Source organism: Phoca vitulina, unplaced genomic scaffold (assembly GCF_004348235.1).
Source record: "Phoca vitulina isolate PV1807 unplaced genomic scaffold, GSC_HSeal_1.0 scaffold42, whole genome shotgun sequence".
NCBI lineage: Eukaryota > Metazoa > Chordata > Mammalia > Carnivora > Phocidae > Phoca > Phoca vitulina.
In genome coordinates this window covers 8,654,590-8,676,862 of record NW_022589745.1, presented here as the reverse complement: position 1 = coordinate 8,676,862, position 22,273 = coordinate 8,654,590, and the positions used below count along the sequence as shown (strand labels likewise).

Genomic DNA, 22,273 nt, shown 5'->3' with positions numbered 1-22,273 from the left:
TGTCCCCCCTCCTGTCACATGGCTCCCCATCACTGCTGTCACACTGGCTGTCCCTCACTCCCCTGGACACAGCTGGCCCATCCAGGCCCAGGTCTCTGCACTTGCCATTCCTTCTGTCTGGAAAGCCCTTTCCCCAGCTCAGCTCCTGGATGAATCGTTCTCATCCTCAGTGCTCACATTAAACACAGCCCTTCCCTGATCACCTAGCTGAAGCAGCCCACCTCCCCCCACTGGCCCCGAGATAATCCCGCCTCAGCGCCAGAGAGCTTCCTTCAGAGCCTCCTCATGCCCCTGGGGTGACCATCTCTACTTCCAACTGTGCCCGCAATGCCAAATGGCAGGGAATTTCCTCCAGCATTGCTGCAGTGTGAATAGATGAGGGGCCACAGCTGAGCAGAGGCATCGCGAGGAGACGTGAATGGAAGCATCAGGATCTACGTGCTCACATAGCACCGTCCTGGACAAATAGACCTGCTCAACCCTTGGAATGTTCCAGCCTCACAAGGCTCAGGCCGCTCGGAGCAGGTGTCTCAGGGGGACTGCAGTCCTGGCTGAGCTCTCTGAGCTGCTCCAGAAGCACATCTCCAGCCAGCTCCTCTCAGCATTTAGGGGAGACCCACCCAACCAAACACCAGACTCCTGACCCCCAACAAATGGGACAAGAATGTTCTTCACTGTTCAGTTTCGCTTCTCTCCCTGAATCTCGCAGTTGCTCCTATGACCTATGGGCACATCATGCCCTGGCATCCAGCGCCAACTGCCCATTCGGGCCTCGCATCCTGCCACCAGCTCACAGCTCGCCAGCCTCAGGACGCCCTGCAAGCCCTTTGCTTGCCCTGTCCCCAGATTGCTTGCTTTGCTTTTCCCTACCTTTAGAATTCAGCACTTCTCTCAAGCTGGCACTACACCTTTAAATTTATATTTCCCTTGTGAGTCTCTTACATCAAGCCTCTTAGATCAATAGATATCAGTTTACCCCACTAGATGGTTGTAAGATCCTAAAGCTAAAGCTAATGTGTGTTAATAGCATATGATTTGCTGGGTGTCAGCACATATAAAGGTCATGGCCGGGACAGGACAGCGGAGACAGATGCCACAGCAAGGAGCCCACAGAATGGGGTGGAAGGTGGTATGGGGGTGGGGGAGACAGGAAGAGAATGGATTTGGTCAGGCAGACCAGAGTTCAAAACCCACCTCTGACACTTCACAAGGTGGGCTCAAGCCAGACTTCCCTTCATCCCTAAGCAAGATCCTGTTCCTGTGTCACGGGCTCACGTGACAATGAAATGAGATCACATATGTAAAATGCTTGGCACCCGTCAGTCATCGTTCACCCCTCTTCGCCTCCCCTTCCTGCCTCCCCAAGACTCTGCGGCGAGCTGACCCAGCTCCCTTCTCTCCCTGAAATAACTCTTCTCTTTGCCCTTCCTCTAAAGACTCCTCGAAAAGCCACACACTTGTTCCAGAAGAGAAGACGTGTGTGGTGTCTCTGCCTCGACCTCCAGCTCTGGGCTCCAGTCTGAAGCTCTCGGGCTCCTGAGGGATGCTGGAGAGATGCCTCCCTTAGCCTGTTTGCTTCATCTGTCCATTATCCCGAGGAGACAGGGCGTCTCGCCATTCCAGCTCTGCCCCTCACCCACCCTGAGGCTGCAGCCGCATGAGACTTCAAATCTCACACCCCGGGTCCAGTCCCAGCCCTGCCACGCACAGGTTGCGCAAGCCTGCCCTCGTCGGCACGATGTACCTCCACGGGGTGGTATCCTTCCACTTACTGGCCGTGAACTGAGTGCTTGCGCCTCAGGTGTGAATGCGATTCGTAACCCACACACTCATCCTTGTCATCCTGAAGTCAGGAATGGTATTTCTCCACTATTCTTGTATCTGTGAAAATTGGGGTCCTTGGCCAAAATTACAGTCCTCGCCCTGTTGTATTATACCTTATTATAGCTTATCTATCTGCTGGGGTGTCTCTGCCACTTGACAGAGGGGTTCCTGCAGGTGGACGGAGTCTTATCTCTGTCTTCCACTCTGGAAACACAGTCCTGGGCACAGAGGAGATGCTCGGCATAAGTTTGTTGTTGATCAATGACTCACTGAATGAATGACTTCAGTTGAACTAAATCTCTCCCCCAAAACCTCTGGGCCCATTTCTTCAAGCAAGATGGAGACCATATTGCCTCATGAGCCAAATGTAGTGAAGGTTCTCTCCATCAGCTTCTATCACATTTTCTAGAATTCTCCCTAGTGAGATGCCCACCTCCTGCCCAAGTGCCAGTGGATCTCATGCTCCTAGAGGTGCCTCTATCCAAAGGAAAGCCTACGTAATGAACTCCAGGCTCATCGTGTGGGCTTGTAGTGATATCAACACCTCACTGAGGGTCTCATCCTGTGATCTACCTGATGGACCCCCTGTTCAGGAATATCCATGCTCTCAGAGAAAACTGATCACTTGAGATTGGAGACTGAGGTAAGTAAAATCCTAAAAATTGCTGATGGTGACAGTTCAGACCCCACAATCTATAACAGGGAGCAGGGCTCTTCCACACCCCAGAGGAATACGGCTGAGAAGAGGCTGTGATGTTGTCCATCCACCCAAACACCTATGGGGATACCATTCAAGCCTAGCTACTTTCTAGCCCTGTGACTGAGGGTAAATTAATTTGCCCCCTTGGGCCTCAGTTTCTTCATCTACAAAATGGTGACAACAATACCTATTTGAAGCATTACTGTGAGAATGAGAATAAACAAACAGATAGATTAGCGTAGACAGAACAAGTAGGTAGAGTAAGTAGAGAAACAGAATAATTAGAAACAGAAACCCATCTTATAACGAGCACATTATTGGCTTCACAGAGAGTACTCGCCAAGTGAAACTAAATTTAGTATCTTGAGGAAAAAATAAAATAAAATAATTTAGTATCTTGACTCCAGCACTTACTTCTTGTGTGACTTGGGTCAGGATATTTATTCCGTGGACCCTCGATTTTTCATCTAGAGATTGGAAGCAGCTCCTACCCTGCAATCGTGCCGTGGGCGTAACGGAGGGTCACAGATGGGAAACCATCGAGCGGGCCATGTGCAAAATGTCACATTTCCTTCGACTGCTCTTCTATCAGACAGGAGCTCGGGAGAGCAGGCGTCTGATAAAAGATGCCCCTTCCTACAGCTGCAGGGAGATAAGGAGCTGCCCAAAATGCATTCTGGGATTCCAGTTGAGCCTCGAAGCAATGTTTTAAAATGACCCGACAAACCTCCAGTTGCCCCCAGCTGCTGTTCACCACACCTCCTGTCTGCTCGGCCCTGAGATACCCGCATCCTGGCTCCATCCCAGGCCAGCTCCAGAAAGCAGACCTTGCCTTGAGTGAACAACAAACCTGTCAGCGGGAGCTGGGAATGCCTCCCGCGGAAACAGATCGCCCCTTCTCGGGCTGCAGGCTCTCTTCCAGGGAGTGCTGGGCACACAGCCGCACCTGGATGCCTGCCAGCCCAGGGCACACTCGCCCAATTGTGTCAGGACCAGTGCAGAAACAGTATCTGCTCTGAGATGCACAAAGCTGCTGTCAGCCTCTCTCTCCAGGTGCTGCCCGCAGGGAAGCTTGTCAGGGGCCTTTCGGGGACAGCCACGCACTGTGCCTCACACATTCCCTGCGGGACATCGGGACCTTCCCACGGCTCTCCTCTCGGCATTTGCTTCCAGAAATTCGCAAATGGAATCCAAGTAACTGTGATCGTAGGTGATGTCTTGAAAGGAACGTGTATCACCACATCTTTGAGTTCCATTGTCAGTGTATGCCCCTCACTGTCCCAGCCATCGTCGTCCTGGGAGCCACCGGTAACAGGTGCAATCTAGCCTCTCCAGGGAGCAGAGAACCATAGACCAGTAGAGCCAGAGGGCACTCGCCTAGCAGGTGCCAGGCCCTGCTCCAATGTTCGCAAACATGAACTCACTTGACCTGCACCGCAACCAACAGGTACCATCCCCATTTTAAAGGTGAAGGAGCTGAGGCTTGACATGGAGGCTCGGTAACTTGCCCAAGGACACAGCTAAAGAGCCAGGCAGTCTGGCTCCTGAGTGATTGCTCTCAACCACTGCTTATGTGCCCCGGGCCACACTCCCAGGATTCCAGTTATCCCCGCCCATGTCACATGAAATCATAATCACCAATTTATCTATTGGTCTGTCTCTTCAAGCACCCCTGCAACCAGTCTACAAGCCCCCTGAAGCCAAGGATCTGTTCGTTGTGTGGTCATTAGTTATGTGTGAGCATGGCACGTGCCCAGGGTGAAAGGCCTTCGGCAAATGTTGAACGGACAGATACGTAAAGAGATTTCTTAGGAACAAATCCACACATCAGTTTGGAAAAAAACACAATGGAAGAAAATCTAATATGGATCCAATACATAGTCTGTGTCAGAAACTTTCTATGTGATCATGTTTTAATATGCAAGACAGCGCAAGGAAGAAGTATCAGCCTCATTCTACAGACGGGGAAGCTGGGACTCCGAGAGGTAAAGAACATGCCCAAAGCTATTATCCTAGTATTCCCCAGGGTCACAAGAAAATGTTGAAAGTCTATGAAATGGGGGAAAAAACGGATTACCGGGCGTTCTTTCTAGAGCATCTTGTCAAGATATCTGCACCTCCCATACAGCTTTACGCTATCCTCCTACTCTGTAATCTGGAGAAAACTGACAGTAATGCAAATCATTCTTGTCCATGGAAATGCAAATGAATTTCTGTCCTTGGAGATACAATTGATTATTGCCCTGTGGACACTGAACTGCTTTGCATCTACTTGAACATTCATTTCAGTTTCCCGGCTGCCTATATGTGTGTGTTCTTCAAATTCCTCACTGAACCTGTTTTTACATTTTACTGGTTTCCTCATTAATTAATGAGCTAAATAAAATCCTTGGCATGTATTCATTATATATTTCCATGAGAGTCATAATTTTACCTTATTTCAATTTTAGCACCAATTAGGATCCAAATCCAAGGCTGTTGGTTCTTTCCAATTCATTATACACAAGTACACACACACACACACACACACACACACACACACACCACTGCTGATCACGAGTTCTTCATCATTAACTTCTCTGTCAAAGGCAAACTCAGCTCAGTTACAACATAAAAGCAACACACATTTAAATCGGTCTTTCTAAAATTGTATTTTTCAATATTGTCTAATAAGAACTGAGTCAGTATGTTTGACTTGAATAATATGGCAGGCCATCCGTGACAGCCCTGCTTTCCCACTATAGCTTGTACTCTAGTCATTTTTGTCCCAAAGAGTTTCTGAGCTCGCCTGCCTCCAGCTCCACCAGATCCAAAGGGCATGAGCCATGTGTTTCCACGGGTTTTTTCCTAAACTACACTGTGGCCCGGAGCAATCTGGCACATACTCAGGGCTAAATAAGGCAGGTGGGAGTGAACTGAATTGAACTGAACTGGACCGAGCTTAGCTTCCTACATCTATCCACGAATACTTGCTTCCCCGCAACGTAGGTCCTGGAGAACAGTGTTCCAGAGATACTATAAGGTTTTATTCCCCCTATAAGGTGATAGGAAGTTTTTCAAGGGAGGAAGAGTAGCTGCTACAATCAGCGGACTCCCGGCTAATAGTCCCAGTGCACCCCCCCAACACACACACACATACACACTCTCTCTCTCTCTCTCTCACATACTCTCTCTCTCTCCAGTATCCCTAATATAGACACTGTGGATTATCTCCCATTTTTAAATTTCAACATGGGAATTAAAGGCCAAAGAAGTTAAAGTCTAAAATAATTCTTTCAAATTTTTCATTGTTATTGTACACCTGAAACTAATATAACACTGTAATTAACTATAGTGGAGTTAAAAATTTTCAAAGTTTAAAAATTTTTTAAAACACGCATTTTTCATTCTGTTCAGTGTTCGAGAGAGAGGTTGCTGATGGGATTGATTTCAGATGGGCTTGTTCTGAAGCTTCCATTACCAACCCCCTTCCAGGGGAAGGCATGTGATTCTTTTAACACCTGCGAAGGGACAGAAATCCAATGCCCATCTCTCGTATGTCCCATTTTCCCAAAGATCCATTAAGAGCCACCAGATTATCTTAGTACCACCCCCCCACACCCACAAAAGTTAGAAAACCCTAGCAAATTCCAAGCCCTGGAGAATTACGATGGCGGGAACAGTCCCTCATAGAGGTCAGAGATCAGCCAAACAGCGTAACGGAGACTTTAAAAATTTCTGGGAGAAGGAAAATAAATGGAAACTATATGAAGAAGTTACATATTCTTGGTTCCAGCCTCATCAGAATACCAGAATGTCTGGCCAGTTGTTTCACATGTTTGTTTGTTTTTTTCTATAAACACAAACCCAGCAGGTCGACTTCACCTTTGAGAAGTTTCATGGTGATGGTTGCAAATTGACTGCTTTCTAGAAAATGACATTAAAAACACCTCTGTCTTCCTGAAAACTTGAGAAATTTGAAGTTTCCATATCTTATTAGAGGCTCTCTTCTGCTTCTTGAAGTCTCTTCGTTTCTGTTTCCCCAGATGTTTCTGCCATCCTGATGCTGAACCAGGTATCGGATCCATCTCCCCTCCCTTCTGCCAGCAGAGCACGTCATGTTTATTTTTAGCTTCTTGTTTCCCAATAATTCCATTTTGGTTTTTTTTTTTCCTCTGCAATACCCAAGAAGATGGAATATCCCTTCTGAAACAAGTCCTTCCCTGGGTTCACAGAGGTCTTTATCTTTTATCGATAAAACCCACTGTCGTGCTGCTGTGGTTGGGCCCACAGTCTGGGGCTTGCAGATCTACAATCAGAGTTGATGAGGCAAAGCACTTCCGAGCCAAGCTGACCCCACTGGAGGGCAAGGATTCAGAAGCTCAAATTCAGTGGGGCTGGGATGGGACTCAGGCATCAGTGATTTTAACAAGCCCCCTCATGTTAATTTTAACGTACAACCATGGTTGAGAATCCCTGCTAGGGAGACCTAGAAGGTTCTCTACTCCTAATCCTGCTCACCGGCATCAGCCACAGCCATATTCTGATGGGAGCATGGCTGCTGCCTCCCCTCGGGGCAAGGGAGACTCGAGGCCCACAGATGGAGTCTGCTAACCTCTGTCTTCACACCAAGAATCTCCTCTCTTCATGTAAAAGTCACAAGGTTTATTCTCAAAGATTCCTGGCCAAAATGCACCAAAATGTATCGGCTACTGCCCCATCCATCCCACAACTGCAGTATGGACAAACACGGTGAACTAACAGGCATGTGGGAAGTAGGCGCTGAGAATGAAACCACAGAAGAAGCTAGAATAGTAAAGAAGGAGAGCCGGGATGGAGAACACACCTGGATGTGAGGCCACCTGAGACTCCCTACCTATTTCTCCTCAGGGGTGAACATGCCCGTGCCCACCGATCGGGCTTGGGCCGAGAAGTTGGGAGGGACGGGAGCAGAAGCCTGAGGGCCCCCCACAAGCCTTCAGAGCTGGGCCCCAGGGGGCTCCAAGAGGGTCCGTCGCTTGCTCAACCCAGAAGTGAGACCTGTCCTGGCTCAGGGGAGGCCTCACGAAGCAGGTCCACCCTTCCTCTTCCTTCCTGTAAAAGACAGCCAGGCACCACTGCAGTGCCCGAGGAAGGGTGAGAAGCAGCTGTGAGACAGTAGCCGTTCCAGAACTCTCCAGAAAGGAGCTTCTCCGGCAGGACCTGGGTCTGAATCTCTCCTGTCCACCTCATTGGGGACAACGAAGTATAACCAAGCTGGACGCATCACCTGCTACTTCCTGCCACCGGGGAGGTAGGGGGTGGTCCTGGGGGGTCAATCACGCGACACGTCTCGAGCTGACCCTGCATCTGCCTGCTCAGTGCCCTTGGGCCAGCTGTCAGCCTGGGTGCCTAGATTCTGTGATGGCTACTTGGGAGGGATGCTGGGTTCCCCCCGGGCTCCCCTCTGTGTCACTGCCATCGTCCATGTGAGCTGTCCCAACAGTCTCCATGAAGTCTCGCTGGAGGCCTGACACTCTGTCCACACTTCCTGAGTGAGCTTTCTAACACACCGCCCAACCAGGCGCCCCTCCTTGCCCTGGCCTGACCCCACCATGCTGCCGCCACCTCCAGTCACACCTCGGGGACACTCCAAGCCCCTCCTCTGACCATAGTCTGCTCATGGCTGCTCCCAGCTCACCATACCACACCGCACCTCCCGGCTGGAAAAGGTCCAGTCATCCTTCCAGACTCTGTCCAGGCACCCCCTCCCCAGCCCAAAGGAGGCCTTCCTCCACCCTGATAACACCCACTTTGTCATCTTTGTGTCTTTTCCCATCCCCCAAACTCCTAGTCTGACCACATGATATTTTTAATTTCTATAACTTTTGACTTCTTCTGGGGTTGATAGTCACTCCCTTTTTTTTAATCGCTCATCATCTTTACCAAATATTGCTAACTCCTCCTTCTCCCCAAATACGGTCCGGGAGAAGAAAGCTTCCCAGAAGCATCTCGCATGTCATCAAATACGTATCTCCTGTTTTCCCTCCTTTTAAAATCAGGAAAAAAAATAGCCTATAAAAGTCAGGTTCAAGTGCCACTTCTCCCAAAGCACACTGACCCTCACCATCACAGGAGGTCTGGGTGGCCGCCTCCCTCCCTGAGGCTGCTCTGGCCCCCGTGTCCCTCTCCCATGTGAATTTCTTCCTTCCATCTGTTCTCTCGTCCCATGTATCAGTTAGATCTGCCAGCTGCTGTCACACAGAAACCTCTGAATCTCAGAGGTGATCACCAAGGAAACACTTCTCACCCTACAACATCCATTTTAGTATTTGGCAGGCTGGCTGCCACACAGTGATTCAGGGACCCAGGTGCCTTTGATCTTGTGGGTCTGCCCTAGGGACCTTTGCTTCCAGCTGATGGATAGAGAGGGGAATGGGGGAAAAGGAACACCTATTTTTTTTTTTTTAACTGCTTCGGCCCAGGGGCAATCCTAGCCCCATTGCTGTTCAGATCCTCACTGCCAAGACACAGTGGCGTGGCCCCACCTAGATGTGGGGCTGAGAAGCTGGGAAACTTAGTCCCTGGGAGGCAGTCGCTTCTCAGCAATGACTCCACAGGAAAGCAGGACTCTCTGGAGGACAGCGGACCACCTCTGCCACACTCCTAGGGCTCAGGGTCTCCAAACTCCCCAGCTCTGCCCCATTTTCACAGGAAGCCCCAAACCAATTAACATTCCCACCAGGATATTATGCACCAAAAATCCAGCAAGCACACAAGTGTCATTCCTTTGTTTTGTTATGCGGTCATCATACATCAGTGGCAAACAAAGAACAGAATACTTGAGTCCTGTGGCCCACCAAACACACTCACCAGCTCACACGCTGGTGTGTCCAGTCGGTAGGTGCCAGGCACCCTGGCAAATCTTGCTGCTCAGCCAGGAGAGGGTGCACTTGGCAAGAGCTCCATTACATATGTCCCGTCTCCACACCAAGCCTAATGGGTCCTTGAAGGTGTTTTTGAATTGAAAGGTCAAGCTCTGCTTGGTGAGAGGAACAGGGTCTGGTTTGCATTTGTTTCTGCTCAGAACAGGAAGTGTTTACCCCATTTTATGAAATGTGTTTTCAAAAAGCAAATGCACTGTGGTGCACACAATGATTCAACCCTGAGTAATATGTGGAAGCTGCTTCCAGTCTCTGCACGGCCCGTTCCCCGTTCGTGTCCTCTTGTCACCATCGGCTCAGCCAGAGCGGATGTCGAAGCCTCTCTTTCGTGTAGGGTCCCGTGTGACAGGCACACGGTGTGGTGACCGCCCTGATCTTTGCACGTCTCACCCCTTCACTTCTCGACCTTTTGGCTAAGATCAAGTGCACGTCTCACCTCCATTTTCCCAGAGGCCATTATATGACGGTCATTCTTGTGGGGGCGGTGGGACCAAGCCTGAGAGCACTTGAAATGATGCTAGATGTGGGGACCAGAGTTCCAGCTCTGCCTTTCACTAGTCAGAGGACGTTCGACAAATCAGTCTCTCTGAACTTCAATTCCTTCCATAAAATGGAGTGAGTCATGGTAAAAAATGATCTGAAATAGCAATGATCACAAAACTCAGAGTTGTGCCATATCTTACACTTTCCAAAGCACAGACACTCCAGTGTCGTGTGCCATGATTCGCTCCGTGACAACCCCATAGAGCCAGCAGGGAAGGGGATGATCTCCCACTTCACAGATGAGAAAAGCGACACCCAGGTAGGACCCCGGTGGCCACAAGGAGAGATGGCAAACAGAATACGGGACAGTCCAGATTGCTTCAAATCAACCTTTGTGGGAAGGTACAAAGCGCCAGACACTGCACCAGTTGCTTTGAAAAGAAATAGAAGAGCAGGTCCTTACATGGGGCTCAGAGTTGAGCCGGGATGACACGGGGCAAATGGGCGAACCCCATCCCCTGGCCTGGCCCAGTCTAGCTCAGCAAGTTTGGATGAATTGAATGATGTGACGTTCGGCCACCATTGAGAGAGCTTCGTGTGGACCAGCTTTGAAGGAGAATCTGGGGAGGGTGAGGGCAGGCCTGAGAGGAGCTCGAGACTTGCAGCGGGGACAGGAGGCCGGCCAGCAGCTGAAGAAGGTGCAGCACTCCGTAAGCCGGCATGACGAGCTTCGAAGGTGCGTTCCTGCAGGGGTAGTCCACGGGCACGCCAGCTGAGAGACGTTCTTACGGGACTTGCTGCACTGAACATATGAACACGCATATCGATGATTCGTAAGTAGACTGCCTCCCAGAAGCCGTGTCTTAGTCACATGCTTGGGTGAGATGCTCCCACGGACATGGACGACGTGCTTAGTTTCGACGCCTGCCCTTATCCTAGCTCGTGTTTTCAGACACTGGACTGACAGCCCTAATCTATGCCTTGGGTCTGAGTTTCCGTTTTTATACATTCGCTGAGGACGTGACGCTGTTGTAAAAGGATGCCGATGGCCAGGTGCTTCTCCTGTGGGAGAGAAAGCCAGGTCTCCTCGGAAGCCCGAGTCAAAGCCACTGTCCTCGCCTTCTCCTCCATGGGGTCGGCAAGGGTACCTTGGGAGGCCCCCGGTCTGGAGCTTTCTCATCAGCCCGGTTTTGCTGGGCTGGGGTGGTACGAGCTCCGGTGGATCGGAGGCGACCCAAGGTCCCACTCGTCTCCAAGTATCAAGGTAAGGGCCCTCCCTCCACCCTTTCTCCAGGTGCCGAGTGGATTGGGACAGACCTCGGGGCATTGGAGGTGGCTCAGCTATCCTGCCACAGCTCCTGCAGGAGGAGGTACCTCTAGGAGAAGAGGTGCCAGGCCAGTTTCCCCAGCCCCCAGAGAAAGCCACCTCCCATCCCAGGGTCCCCCTAACACCATGCAAAGGCTCTCACCTGACCATCCTAACTCGCTCCCAAAGTAAACAAAACCATAATGCACTGTTTCAAAATAGCTTTGGCTCCCTAGAAGCAGAGCTGCCCACTGGGCTCCCGGAAGCGTGCAGAGGTACGTTCAGGCCACGTTATTAGACAGCAACCACACCCGTGCTGGTTGCAAGCAACCACCCCAGGATCTCTGCTCAGTGGCCCCTCTCCCCTCCCCATGAAGGGGCAGCTCTGGTTGGTGGGGGCCCGGAGCCTCTGCCCCCGTAACCAGAGTGCAGGCCGGCCGGGCTCGAAAGCAGGAAGCAGGCTCTCTCCCTTCCCAAGCTCGGGCACGGAGGCTGTTCTTACACCAGGGTAAAGACTGCTTGGGGAGCCCCCCGCCTTCATGGAGCCAGAGAGGGGAGGCATTATCCAGCTTTGGACGTGAAAAGAGATATTTAAAAGCCCCAATCTGGCTTCAGGCAATGTCAGTAACTTCGGTCACTTTGGACAGTACAGCTGACCTCTGAGTGCCCATGTGACTCAGTTCATGTTCCATCAGCCAGAACCTTGGAGAGAAGGGTGATGAGCACCCCAAACCCCAATCCCCAAGGGTGCGGATGCTTTAAGCACACAAGATGATGGCAGATAATGTCCACACAGAGGTCTTATGGCACTTCAAAGAGAGAAAATCAGGACGATGGAGTCAGGGTAGTGCCGTCGCCAGCTAAATTCAAGAGTCTCCCTTTCCAAGTCATTGCCACGTTTATCTTATGAGACGGTTTACTGAAGGCCTTCCACCCTGGGTGCAAGAATCTGCAACAGTTCATTCGCAGCCAGAGTCGATGGAAACATGTGATCAGAACTTTCCAGTTGCTGTATTTTGTGGAAGGCAGTGTTAATAATGATTTGAAGGGTGACCTACCATGCTCAAGAGTTGGAAGAACCAAGTTGACAAATGCAATATAAAACACAAATACCTCTGTTATAAACCCCAATCCAACATCATTTCGCCAGCTCCCATTTCCCATCACATAATATTCGTGTTCATTTGAGTCTTATTAGTGTTATAGGTTTAGCTGCAATTAATTTTAAAGGCATTTTGGTTTATTATTGTATAAGGGCTATGGTTTTACGTTGGTACATATTTACACAAAATTATGTAAAAATAATTTAGTGTGCTGCAACGTTCTGAAGACGACTATATTATTTGGAGAAAAAAAAATACTGCGTGGGGTTTGTCCACTTTGCACCCCCTCTCGTCCTAAGAAACGCATCGGTTCACAAACCATAAACCGAGTTCTGTGCAAAGTCATATGAGAACGATTTTACTGTAGAAGCTGTGATCTCTGTTATCATCATCCTTTGTGCACTGCATGAAAGCAAGAACACAAACTTTTGTCCAGAACCAAGTCTCTCTCAATAAATCAGAGGTTAACCACCTCACTCAATTAGCAAGCGCCGTTTATTTTTTAGCATATCCCTGAAATATGAATCAAGATGACAAGGAACAAAAACAAAACTATCAAGCCACTCTGGAAGGAAAAAGACGAAGTTCCCAAGTGAACGTGTTACTTGAAAACCATATAAACCATTTCTTCTTAGCTTGGCTCTGTCATCCATCTCAGGAAAGGATGTTTTTACAATCAGAGCAGAAATATGACTGGCGCTCAGACATTTACATTTCTTTGTTGCAAAATCAATGTAACTTGTTCAGATTCCAGCAGCGGAGAAAGCAGCAGAAGTAGTGGTTACTTTCCAAAGTGAAACTTAAAACCACAATCTCCGGGGCACAAAAGGCAGAATGAGTCACCGGAAGAGGCCACTTGCTTGCAAAACTCATTAAAGGCAATGCAGGGCTGAATGGACTTCCTGTGCCAGGGAAAAGCTAGCTGGCATCAGGACAGCCCCTCCAGGCTCCCACAATTTGGGGGAGGAAGGGAGCCACCAGGAATCTGGGCACAGCCCAGGTCTGCCGTTCACACGCACCCAGCTGCCCGGCCCGGTCGGCGGGCGGAGTCCCCTCCCCGCCGCCAGCCCAAGGAGATGCCGGGAAGGGGGCTAAGGCTGGCAGCTGTGCATCAGAGGGTTCCCACGGCACCCTGTGACTCAATCAAGCCCCCGCAGTGGATTTCCAGGGACCTCCTCCTGCAGCAGCTCCTTTCTGTCCCTCTGGCCCGGCCAGGTTAGTACAGTGCCCAGGCTGCCCCTGGGAACAGAGTGTGGGCCTCCACTGTGTCATCTGGAACCTGAGCATGCCTCAGAATCCTGGGGAGGACATACTAGCTCGGGTCATGGGTCTGGGGTGGGGCCCAAGAACTTGCATTTCTAACAAGCTTCCGGTCGGTGCTGGAGCTGCAGGCTCTGAGACCCACAGATCTAAGTGGTTCTTCGACCTGAACAGCCATCACCCACAAACTGTTCCCTCCTCCGAGCTGGTTAGTGATGTCTGGCCGTGCGCTGTGCCCACTGGAGGCACTTTGGCGCCCAAACAGTCCCCGTAGGGCACTCCTCCCCCTCCCCACCAGCCCTCAACACACCTGGCTGGTCTCCAAGACAAGCACTATGGGGAGGGGCCTTTGTCAAGCCCGGATAATGTTTTTTAAAAAAGGCTGTTGCCTCCAAACCAAAACTGATTGTGCCCCCAGGTGGCCATTTGGGGCCCGCTGGCTCCCAGGGGCCACTTCGATCAGGTCATATTCAGGTTTCCTTTGGGCACCAAGCCTTCCTGCCACAGCAGGGATGCTCCCCCGCTTCGGGCTGGAGCAGGAGTGGGGAAAGGCATCAGAAGCAGGAGGGAGGCACAACGGGCGTTTTGAGCAATTCTGTTTGGTGCAGAGACGGGATGCCCTCCCACCACCCCCAGGCCCGTGGAAGCAGGGCAGTCCCGCTCCACCCAGCCCCCCCACCCCGTGTCTGAAGACAAAGTACAGACGTACAAAGGGAGGAAGAGGGATGAGTGATGGGTGATATGACACAGCTCTCCTGAACAGCTGCTTAGAACAACACTCCCGCTACAACCAGGAAATCCAGATTCCAAAGGAGTTCGGTTTTTCATTTTAATGAGGCCTGCTTAACTTTCCTCCACGACCATGACTATGTCCCAGGGCTGCACCAGGGCCGCACGCCATTCCCTTTTGGGGGAAAGGGCGCCCTGAGGCCCAGCACTGACGGGCACTGGCCCCACCGTCCGTGTTCCCCGGGCTCCAATGAAAGGGCTAGTGAATCCGGCCGGCTGTGTCAATTTCGAAGACCAAGATAGAAAGTATTTTAAATATTCAGGTGATTACAGCTGAGACACTGGGGAAATTCAAGCTGCCGAACTAGCTATCCTGCACGCGTGTGAGAGCCGCCTACAGCACCGAATGGAAACAGCATAGCCTAGGGGACCGCTGAGAGGAGAGTGGCCAAGGGCGGGAACAGGTGGCGATCACCGGGCCAGAGACTCCAGCTCATGCTGATTTTTACTTTACAGATAAGAGAGTCTATAGTCTGAAATCAGAGGTGGGATAAATCTGTGATGTTCAGCTACGTGAAGGGGCTTGTTTTGTTTTCAAGATACAGAAGCATTAACTCTGAATCGCCCAGATGGCCTGCTCAGTTCTGGCTTCGAGAGAAGCTCGGCCTGGGGCCCCGGATAGCCGTCTTTTACGCATTTAGGAACCCGAACTCTTAAACATTTATCCCAAAACACTTAGGCTGATGCAGGTAAATCAACAGGATGTCTCGGCATGCCAAGGTTGCACAAAATCAATAAGAATTAGGACCGTTTTCAAGTCATCTGTGCAAACTAGCCAAGGGTTTTGATTGATTCAATGAAAAGAGCGGGGCTCCTGGGTGGCTCAGTCGGTTAAGCATCCAACTCTTGATTTCCGCTCAGGTCATGGTCTCCGGGTGGTGAGATCGAGCCCCGCATCGGGCTCTGTGCTTAGCGCGGAGTCTGCTTGTCCCTCGCTCCCTGCCCCTCCCCCACACCGCTCCTGCGCGCGCGCACTCTCTCAAATAAATAAAATCTTTAAAAAAAAAAAAAAAAAGGCAAGCGAGCCGGCCAGGTGCCCCCGGATTAAGGAAGGCACTTGCTGACCAGGTGCACAGGTAAGTGCTGAATCCCTAAACTGCACCTTTGAAACTAATACTACACTGTGTGCTAACCGGAATTTAAATAAAAATTTAAGGGAAATGAGTCAGGTATAGCACAGAGAAGAGTCCAAAAGTTGAGGACAGGGAGTGTGAGGCGAGGGAACCTGCACAGTTTATACTTTTATTTTCTGTGTATTATTAGTGTTTTGACATCTGAGAGCCCTTTTGGCTGGGGAGAGCCTGGCAGGCCACTTCCCAGAGGCAGCCAGGGGCCCAGCTGGGGCTCGCCAGTAACATGCCAACCGACCCATCCAGAGCCAGCCCTCCTGTCTGCTCTGCACGCCCAGAAGCCAACATTCCTCTGCCTTAAACATCCCAGGGCTGGGCACCGGCCCACCAGGGACCACCCCTCCAGCTTGGAGGCTGCGGAAATAATTCAAGCTGGACACCCGGTCCTGCCCTGGCTCTCCTTTGGAAAGCCCAGAAAAGGCTCTGGCCTAGGCTCTCACCTCGTTCCAGCCACTTCTGCCTCCTGACCACCCTGGGGCTTCCCCACGGGGCACCGCAAGCATGAAGTGCCTCCCATGTCATTATACTCAGGGATAATGACCTTGGGTTCCTGAGCCTCTCCTGTGTCTCCTCTTGCGGCTGCACCTGACGGAGCAGCTCATTCAAGAACACAGAGCAGAGCCTGCTTGTGTGACACAGCGATCATGGGCCAAGCCCTGGAGGAACCTGCATGCACCACACTTAACTGAGCCCACTCTGCTCTCAAGCAATTCCCACCGGGAGGACGGGCCCCGGACACAGCCTCCCCCAGCCTCCCCCAGCCTCCCCCCCTCCCCCCTCCCCCGTGCTTACGGAGGGTCAGTACTGCACCAAAGGAAAAGACTGGCTCTTTTATTCCAAATAATAAACAGTTCATAGCCTTAAGGATTTTTTGAGTAGAGAATAAAAATGTTTGATATCACACACTAGAAAGAAACTTAATAACTTACCAAAAAACTTTAAAATTCACACGCCTGATTTCCAGAGAAATGGCTCATCCGTCTCCTTTATTACAATGTTTTCTAGCTTTGCAGCCAGCATGACACCGTGGGGCTTACAGTGATTGGGATCACCGTGCCAGCACACACAAATACAGACCAAGTGTTGTAAATTAAATATATTTAAAGTGGTGATCTCAACCTAGAAGTGAAAAGGGAGTTTCCCTGTGAGGGTGTAATCATGTGTCCATGTACTAGGTATGTGTATTCCCCTCGTCACACGGGGTGATCATCTGATGATGCCATGTGGAGGGACTCATCTCCACAGGGCAACTGTGAAATGTGTGGTCCAGACGCAGCATGACCCCAGGGTTACTGGGTAGTAAGTGTGTAAATACAGAAAAACCAGCTGATAGATGCACGAGTGCAGCCACGTACAAATCTCATTTTCGGAAGCCACAAGGCAGGTGTGAATGTTACAGCCCCTCCAAGGGTCACACGCTGGAGGGGACACACATCCGAGTGTGTCACCTCCTGGAGGGCATGCTCTGTTTCGGAGTGCAGCGGTGCGGAGGTGTAAGGTACGTCAAAACTAGGAATGCAGGGTTGCAAGCTCTCCGACGTCCACGTGGAGAGTGACTGCTGCTGGTCGTCCTGATGAAGGGTACGCAGGATGGCACGACGTGGGACACACCACCCCTCCTCAAAGCCGGATCCTCCCCAGTGCAGGGGACAAACTGTGTCAGCCTCTGCAGGCATGTGACCTTATGCTTAGTTCACAACACTTCAAGTTCACCCCGAAATACCCTCATGACAGAATTAATGTAGCCTCTAAAAGTCACTAATGAACAAGCCCAGAGTAGTTAAGGCAGAACTATTTTTAATTATTTTTAATGCCTCCAAAAGGGAATCTGTGCATGCACGTTCCGATTCTAGGCAAGTCTGTGACCGACGACACACGTATGTTTGCCTTTCTCCGTCGCGCCAGGCGGACAGTTCCGTGAAGGCGCCCCTCGCTAACGGAGCCCAGCAGCTATGAGGAAGGCAACACCTCTGGATTTTCTTTCACAGAAAGAGTAAAATTTCATTCAACTCTTGCAGGTTCTGACTCTAACAAGGCGATTTAAATAGGAAAGCATTTGCAATCATTGGAGTAAAACACTCTTTAAAAAAATAATACTTCAAAAAGTAAAGCAAAATCTTTTACCAAAATAGTTCTTTCACTTTTCAAATTATTCTCTCCAGAAGCCAATTTTATAAACAAGGAAAGGAATCATCTTCTGCCAACGTAAAGAATGTCACTCGAATTATTACTTATCCACTTGCCCTTAACTCGAGCAGGAAAAGTGAAGGAAAACAAAAAGTACTACCCATAAGCTCCGAAAGAAGGTCAGTGTTATGAGATATACAGAATAAGGCTCTTTGGATAGTCTAACATCTCTATCATTTTAATGTATTCATGACAGTTATAATAGAAAGACTATGGCTAAAATGCTCATAACAATAACCCAATCAGAGTAAAGTAATAAATAAGAGTATCTACAAAGAACATAACGTCTTGAAGCGATTTTCGTAAAACCACCTAGTTTCTTTCAAGAGCTCCCAAGAGAAATCGACATCACCACCACATGGCGTGAGCTCTGTTCGAACCCACGTTTACAGCACCACGCGGCTGGAGAAGGGGGCTGGCAGAGTGTGGAGCTCATTCCAAGTGCTGCCCTAGGAATGCTTACTATAATCTGAATTTAAGGCATTGCAAAGTTACAGAGAGCCGGACAAAGCACATTCTAAATAAAAGGCCTGCCACAGATGCATTAAGGCATAGATATTCCAGCCTTAGGCCACAAAAATGGGGGGAAATATACCAACTATCTAGGTTATCTTTAATCAAAGGAATTAAAGAATTTATGGCCTCACCATCAGCCCTGTCGGCGAATACTGCAGGGAGACCCCCCGGGGCCGAGCCAGCACGGTGAGGGTGGAGACCCCGCAGAGGCACGTCTCGGGCCCCTCAGCACACACTGCCACGGATGGAAATGGGCCCCTCCTCTACCAAAGCCCCGTGCGTCTGGCGTGCCTCAACTGAACGGTCATCGGCGGGGACCCCCTGGCGGCCACCTCTGCCCAGGAACCGGTAAAGGACCGCGAGAGTGGACGGGGCAGGGCAGCGTGGCAACCGGCTTGAAGCCACCACCAAGGGATGCCTTCCCGCTCTGAGTGCACCCAACGCCTCGTCTATAAAGTACACCCTTCGTATTTCACTAAGAAATGTCCACCCCTGGGGGCCACGGGGAAGTGAGAGAAAGCCCCCTCAGATTTCTCTGCTCTTAAGCAAAGGACCGCACGTCAGGCTCCCGAGCTCCTGCTCCATGGCTCCCAAAACCTGTCCTTTAATCGGGGGTGCTGGTCTTCACATGATGTCAGGAGGTTGCTTGCAACATTTTATGCTGAGGAAGAATGAACATCCTGGTTTTCAAAAGGTGGCAGTGGCTCTCTCCAAAAGGTGAAATTACTGAAGGTATCTGAGCAGGGGAAGTCTGAAGAATGGCTTCTTTTCAGCAATGGGAAAACGTGGTCAACCACTTCGCAGAGTCTCACGTAGCTGGAGGGAGAATGGACAACGTCATTGCCTCCAAGGGACCCCTGGCCAGGTCCCCTGCTCTGTGCCTGGAAGCTAGGAGAGATCCACGGCCCCGGGGAACAGACCACCCTGCTTAACACACTGGCAGTTGTTCTAGAATAATTCCTTGCTAATTAACAGGAAATCAATGAGTGTGCCAAGTAGGACTCACAGAAGGCCCCACGGGCAAGCGGGTGGAACCTGAAAGACCGAAGAAGGGGGACAAGCGGGAGTTGGGGGACGGGAGGAAATCAGCGTGGCAGCGGATGTCCAAGCCTGGGGGGAAGAATCACAGATAAAGCCTCAGAGACTGCTCCACTGTGCAAGGAGATGACCCTGGGCCTTGGGCTAAGGAGACACAGACTTGACCTTCAGCTCTGCCATTTACCAGCTGAGTGACCTTGGGCAAATGGCTTCATCCCTTCTAAGCCACAATCTCAACTGTAAAGGAAAGGAAAAGAAAACTGACCCTGTGTCCCCATGAGAGTTAAATAGAATAACATATGCGACAATAAAATAACTCATATTCGGTGCTCAGTGAATTTATTCAACATCCATTATTAACATTAGCCCTCGCTAATTATTAGCCTTAGGGAAGAAGCCTTAGTTAGCACGAGGGACAAGAGGCCTGGGATCCACTCCCACCAAGCTTGCTATGTAACCTTGGGCAAGTGTCTTGCCCTCTCTGGGCCTCAGGCCCTTCATCTTTATGGAATATGGAGTTGGACTAGATGGGTGTTTCTCAACGTTCCCCGCAATATTCTCTCCCTCCATTCTCTGTGTATTCCCAAGATGTTGTGTCTTAGTCTCTTTGGCCTATACTACAAAAAGAAAGTTGCTGTACTGAACATGCATTTTCAGACCTTTGGGCGCCTCCAACCAGAAATTTTGACAAACCCAGGCCTCTCCACATGTCCCCAGAGTCCTCCCTGACAGCCACGGGGTCCCTCTCCAGTTCCAATTTGCTAAAAACCAAAAAGGGCTTTCGAAACAAACTCCAGGAATTAGCATCAGATACCTTATTAACTAAGGATGAGAGTGTGTATTTAATAAAGGACCCACAAAGGGCTTATGAGGAACATCGTGCTTGCACAGAATGGGGAAAATCTCCCCTAACAAGCAAGAATTACGTCTTTCCCGGGGATTAAAACAAATTTTTAAAGTACCTCCTGGCCTGAAGACCTATTTGTCTGAGTTCTGTGGCCGTGGGACGCGGCCCCTCCCCATGGGGAACAGCTCATGGCGCGTCGTCAGGGTGTGCGGCAGGCACCAGACCCAAACTGCTGAGTGCTCTGGGTGCTGGCCAGGACCCATCTGCGCCCCTCTCGCACACAGGCCCTTGGGAGCAAACAGAGCTCCCACACAGACGGTCACAAACCACGGGAGCGAGCGCTGACCCTCCCCGTCCGCCCGGGCCCCCTATCCATCTGATTTCTCAGACACAGTGTCCCAGGATCCGAATTGACCATCCCAAGTCTGGTGCCAGAGAGAGCGTGTGCTCTCCGGGGGACGGAGGGGCACTCCCCCCCCCAGGAAGGGCCTCGTGTACTGGCCCAGCATGAGATGACAAGGCGCCAAGTTCCTCCCACACAGAGATCCACCCCGAGCTGAGGCGCCTGAACCCCAGAGTCTCAGGAATGAGATTACCCCACGGGGCTCCGGGGTAAACCCTCACGGGGGCTGGGACCCCTCCTGCCACATCCCTTGTGACAGACTTGCCACCGGGTTGCTGCCATTTCTGGGCAGTGTCTCATCAGTTCAGGTGCTTTCTGACCCCGAAGAGAGTTCTCTTCGACCTTCCCCAGACCAGGAAACCCTTTCATGTGGGAGGGTGCTGCGCTGGGGAATGCGGGAGAGCGGGGCCCCCGATGCCGTTGGGGCCGGGGTAAGGAAGGAATCCGTCCCTGCTGTTGTTCCGCCAGCCCGGAGGGGGCCCAGCACTGCCTCCTGTTCTGAAGAATGGAGGAGGCTCTTGGCTCCATCCTCCTCTCTCTCCCCGCGTACCTTGAGAACTGCTTAGGAACAGGCATGACTGGGGGAAGGAGGCGTGTGGGGCGGGCCCCAGGGCCCCCTCCAGCCTACAACCGCCCTCATTTAGGCTAAAGTAAGCTTGAACGGGCATAAGGATCATCTTGGAAGTGAAAATGGGCTCTAGGAGGTACCTAAATCTCTCACCTACCTAAAACGCCCGGTGGGCAACACTCACCGCCACAAGGCCTGAGAAAATGCTCTCCACTCTCACAAGTTAGGAACCCAGAGCGAAGCACACCCAAGTCAAGGGAGATTCTACAGCCGGCCAGGCTGCCTCATTTCAGACAGGAGCCCAATTCCGCCCACTGCCCGGGGAGCCTCGGCTCCAACCACAAGTATGAGAGGAATTCTGACAATTTCTGGTGAGAGCGGTGTGGCAGGTCAGTGTGTGAAGGCACACAGAGTTTCTCGTCCATAAATACAGCTTCACATGATATTTCAATTCGATTACATTTCCAATTTGCACACTAGGCTTTCAGTCCTCACTTGGCAAATCAAAACCACTAGTTTTGAAATTCATTCAATTCCACTCAGTAGCAGAACCGAACCACTGGTTTAAATTGTTGACTCAGAGGGGGCCTGATTTAATGCAGACTGTCCAAAAATTAAGTTTTGGACAAACTACCAGGAGTTAAACTATATTCTCTTTGTAGGAATTAAAAATGAAAATATAGGCAACAAAAAGGCAGAGTGTAAACTGTAAAACATCTTTCCAAGATCGAGACTCTAACAACGTAAGGACACAGCAATCCCACAGAACGTGCACGGTACTCACGAGGAGATGTTGGTCTTTGCGTGTTCCTGCACAAGTTCTCCTTTGGGATTGACAGTAAATATTCTGTTCAAAGACACTCCTACTTGCTTATATGAATACACATCCTATATTTGGGAAAGTATAAATTAGGAAAAAAAAAAGAGCGCATTATAAACACAAATACAGGATATTTCAGATTTGATGCAATATTATAAAATTTTCATTAACCAGAACTCTACTTCCAAGTAGTGCAGAGAAAAAAGTATGTCTGGATGTGAAATTATTAAATCAGTTCCCCCCTCAGGGCCTCCGTGCGCTCATCCGTTCAAGAGCTGAGCTAATGAGTAAACAACCTACCACATCCCCCTGCAATTCTTACACCCCTTAAGGCTATTCTCTGACCCACTTTTTCAGGCATGAGTTTCAAAAGGGGAATTTTCTTACTGGGAAGTTA

General features: G+C 50.5%; 1 protein-coding gene across 6 annotated transcripts in view; it reads right to left on the bottom strand.

Annotated features, from left to right (window-relative positions):
* Positions 1-16,326: 16,326 nt before the first annotated feature.
* LPIN1 (lipin 1) overlaps positions 16,327-22,273 on the bottom strand; it is a 72,689-nt gene continuing 66,742 nt past the window's right edge. For 5 of the 6 annotated variants that reach the window (XM_032430037.1, XM_032430038.1, XM_032430039.1 and 2 more), the window contains 2 exons: positions 21,841-21,944; positions 18,289-19,016 (listed from right to left, as the gene is read on the bottom strand). In XM_032430037.1, the coding sequence (XP_032285928.1) occupies positions 18,857-19,016; positions 21,841-21,944 (264 nt within the window). In that variant the 3' untranslated portion in view covers positions 18,289-18,856. Of the gene's footprint in view, positions 19,017-21,840; positions 21,945-22,273 lie in introns of all 6 variants that reach the window. The other variant, XM_032430036.1, reaches the window with a different exon arrangement.